The sequence below is a fragment of the Penaeus monodon genome, chromosome 24 (genome assembly GCF_015228065.2).
Source record: "Penaeus monodon isolate SGIC_2016 chromosome 24, NSTDA_Pmon_1, whole genome shotgun sequence".
Taxonomy (NCBI): domain Eukaryota; kingdom Metazoa; phylum Arthropoda; class Malacostraca; order Decapoda; family Penaeidae; genus Penaeus; species Penaeus monodon.
Genome location: NC_051409.1, coordinates 36,243,148 through 36,246,491, shown reverse-complemented (window position 1 = coordinate 36,246,491; position 3,344 = coordinate 36,243,148). Strand labels below are relative to the sequence as shown.

The 3,344-nt window shown below is 58.3% G+C and overlaps 1 protein-coding gene across 1 annotated transcript in view; it reads right to left on the bottom strand.

The window, feature by feature from the left end:
- LOC119588756 overlaps positions 1-3,292 on the bottom strand; it is a gene marked incomplete in the record, with an annotated part of 62,293 nt that extends 59,001 nt beyond the window's left edge. Inside the window, 1 exon segment of the mRNA XM_037937395.1 lies at positions 696-3,292. Within this exon segment, the coding sequence (XP_037793323.1) occupies positions 696-2,234 (1,539 nt within the window).
- Between the last annotated feature and the right edge of the window lie 52 nt (positions 3,293-3,344).

The window sequence follows — 3,344 nt, the reverse complement described above, 5'->3', positions numbered from 1 at the left end:
CTGATTTCTTCCACATGACTTGGAGCGCGACAGGCCTGAGCCACCACGCTAATTCTATTTACGTAAAGGACCGTTAAAACAGTTTCAAATCCATATCATAATCGAACGGTAACCACAAAATAAAAACTAAATTTAAAGACTGCAAAATAAATCAAACTAAATTTAAAGACTACAAAATAAATCAAACTAATTTCAAAAAAGACTAAATGATACTAATAAATGAAAAGGAACACCAAGGAAATAATCCATGATTAAAAATAACCTACGAAGAAATATCTCAAAAGAAAGTTGTGTAATATAGTAAAGCATTTATAGTTCAAGGACAAATACGATGCACCCGCTTCAAGAGAAGCAATTATGCAAGGTTAGCACTGAAGCTTGACAAACGCTTATCATATTGTCCTCGTCCTTCTGTGAAGTTAAGCCTAGTCGTTATTTCGAATCAGGATTTTAGAAGAAAAAAAATCCTCGTCACTGTGGAAGAAGGTAACTCGAAAGCCAAGAAAGGACAAAGAAAATAGGAGTGTTAGAAAATACGGTAAAGGTCCACAAGCGACGCAAAGACATGCTGAATCTAATCAACTGTTACGTGAAGTTAGAAGCAATTGTTTTATTTGCAGAATCCCGTCGGCCAGTCTTAATTAAAACTCCTGTTAGTCAGATACTCAATTCCTGTTTGTCTCCCCCGTGCGCACCTTGGCGACATGGTGAGGTTCCCACGGTGGAGTGTTAGCGCCTCCACCGAGCCTTTCCTCTGCTCCCAGGTCCCCGTTCTCACTGGCGCTCCTGCTCCGCCCGCCCCTCGAGGCCGCCCTGGGCTGCGACAGCGCCCCCCGGGAGTACGGGGCCGAGGCAGCGCCGTTCGACCTGGCAGGGCTGAGGCGAGAGGCCTCGCGGAAATGGGTGGCGGGAGGCCTAAGTTTGGAGCCGTTGGAAGTGCCACTCTGGCCAGCCCTAGGCCTAAGGGTGGCTAGGGAGGGCGTGGGCGTCGGGGAGGGGCAGAGCGGCCTCGACAGCATGGGCAAGGAGAGGCCCCCCTCCCCTCGAGGGCTGATCCCGCCTTGCCCTCTCTCTATTGTGAAAGTGTCTTGTCGCACCATCGGCGTCGCACCGCTGTCCTGCTGACGGCCAATACGACACACAATGCCGCGCTGGGCCGTGTTCCTGTCACACGCGTCCTTGCCTCTACTCACACTCGGCTCACTCTCAGCACGGGGGTGACGGGGCGACGGAGCCTCCCCGTCGCACCTGTCAAGCACCTGAGCGTCACAATGGCCGTTCGGCGTCGCCGCCCGGCCGGCACCGCCATCTCGAGCGCCGAGGCCGTTGAATCGGCTGCTGAGAGCACCCATACACGCCGCTGTCGTCACGTCCTCGCCGCCGCGACCTCTCAGAGGCATCTTGCCTATGCTGGCGTCATTCTCGTTCCAACAGACACCATATCCACAGTGCCTAGTCGAGGGCACACTGATGGCACTCTTAATTGTCTTGGCACCCGCAGAGGCGTGGGCACAGGGTAGCAGACAGCACGGCGCGTCACCCGCCGGAATGCAGCACGTGCCAGAGCAAGCACCGTCGTCGTCGCTTCCACTGCACGAGTCACGCGCGCTGTGACCACCGCTGGAGCTGCGTGCATCGCTGGCGCTGCTGCAGTCGCTCGCACTGCTGGCGTCACACAGGTCGTCGACGTCACAGTGAAGGTCGTCACATGCAGGCGGGGGAGGCGCCGCTACACTCCTGGAGAAGAAGCGGAGTCTGGTCCCTGGCGTCCGGAAAGCACTGCCATTGCTCAAGTTCTTGCCCGCGGAGGGAGAAGCAGGCGACCGAGACGGCGTGGCACTTCTAGGGGTACTGGGCTGGCGGCGAGCCTGGCGGCGTTGCTGCGCCCCCCGGGGGACCGTGCTCGCGGGGAGGGGCTGAGCGGCATGCACTCCCCCCTGGTGGCGGGCGGGGGCCGCGGGGGCCCTGGGTGCTCCCATCTCCCTTCTGCAGCCGTTCGCCTCTGAATCACCGCCCGGCCCGCTCGTGACGCCGCCCTGATCCGAATCGACTGGGAAGCCGTTGAAGATCTGCGACGGTTTCGCACTCCTCGCAGACTTGGCGGAGTGCGTCTGGGGGGCGGACGAGCGCGTGCTGAGCCCCCAGTGGGTGGCGCGGGTGACGGCGGACCAGCACACCTTGGGGTAGCACCGCCCGCCCTCCACCCGCGGACTCTTCGCCCTCAGCACAGGCATCTCCGGCACAGATACACAAGACAGCCTCGCGGATCCCCGACCTTGACTTTTGTGTAACCTTGACTGTCATAGGAGCCACAAAGGCCTTCATCACATCCGTCTTTCGCGCGCAGTTTCCTCGCGCCCCGGGGAGGAAATTCCTTCCTCCCCTTTCCCCCAGCGCACCGGGGGCCAGCGCACACCAGGTGACTAGCTACAGGTGTAAACAACGAGGGTAATCATCTCCCACCCGCGCACGGCCACTATAGGGTTGCCAGGACGCTAGCGTTCAGCTTCGGGGATTTAATATTTCCATTCAGATCACGCGCGGTGCCGGCGCGGCCGAAGTACCTGCGGATTTACATCTGTCATGCCCTCGCACTTCGCATCTCATGCCACGCTAATGGAAGGGTGTCAGGCGCGTTTTCTATCCCGCGAGTCCACTTTGACTGATGATTCTGTTTGCTCGCGGCCGGAGGGGGCCGGACCGCAGCTTAATTGACAAGCTGGCAACTCTTCCAGTACCTTGGGATCACCCTTTTGATGACGGTTCTCCGTCGGTCTGTCCTTACCTGCCTGTCCAATTCTCCTCTACGATAGCACAACACATTCGCCTTGTTAAAGGACAAAAGCATCACTATCATCACACGAACTCATCTCCCGAGCACACGCTGCACCACAAACTCACTCTCGTTTCCCCGACCGAGCTTCGTACCTGCTCGTGCACGCACGCCCGATCTCGAAATAAACCGAGACAAAGCTCTCGCCCCAAACAGCGTAGCTTCCCTTCGGCGCATAAAAACACAAACACTCCGTCGCCGCCCCCCTCGCGCCGCACACAACACAGCACCCAAGAGCGAAGCCACCAGATTCACAACGTCTCTCTAGACACTCGTTATCAAGCCTCACGCTCCGATCGCCGAGCACGAGCAGACGCAAGCACCTCCACAGCACACAGCGTCGCCCTCGAAGGGCCGAGGAGCACCTCAGCGGCTGCCGCAAGCGGTGCAGGTGCGGCCGAAGCGAGTAACAAGTGGCTGGGGCGTCGGGAGCGTACTGGTGCTGCGAGTCCCGACGTGGTGGAGCTGCTGGCTGTGCTGCTGCTGCTCGCTGGCTTGGTGGCCCCGCCGT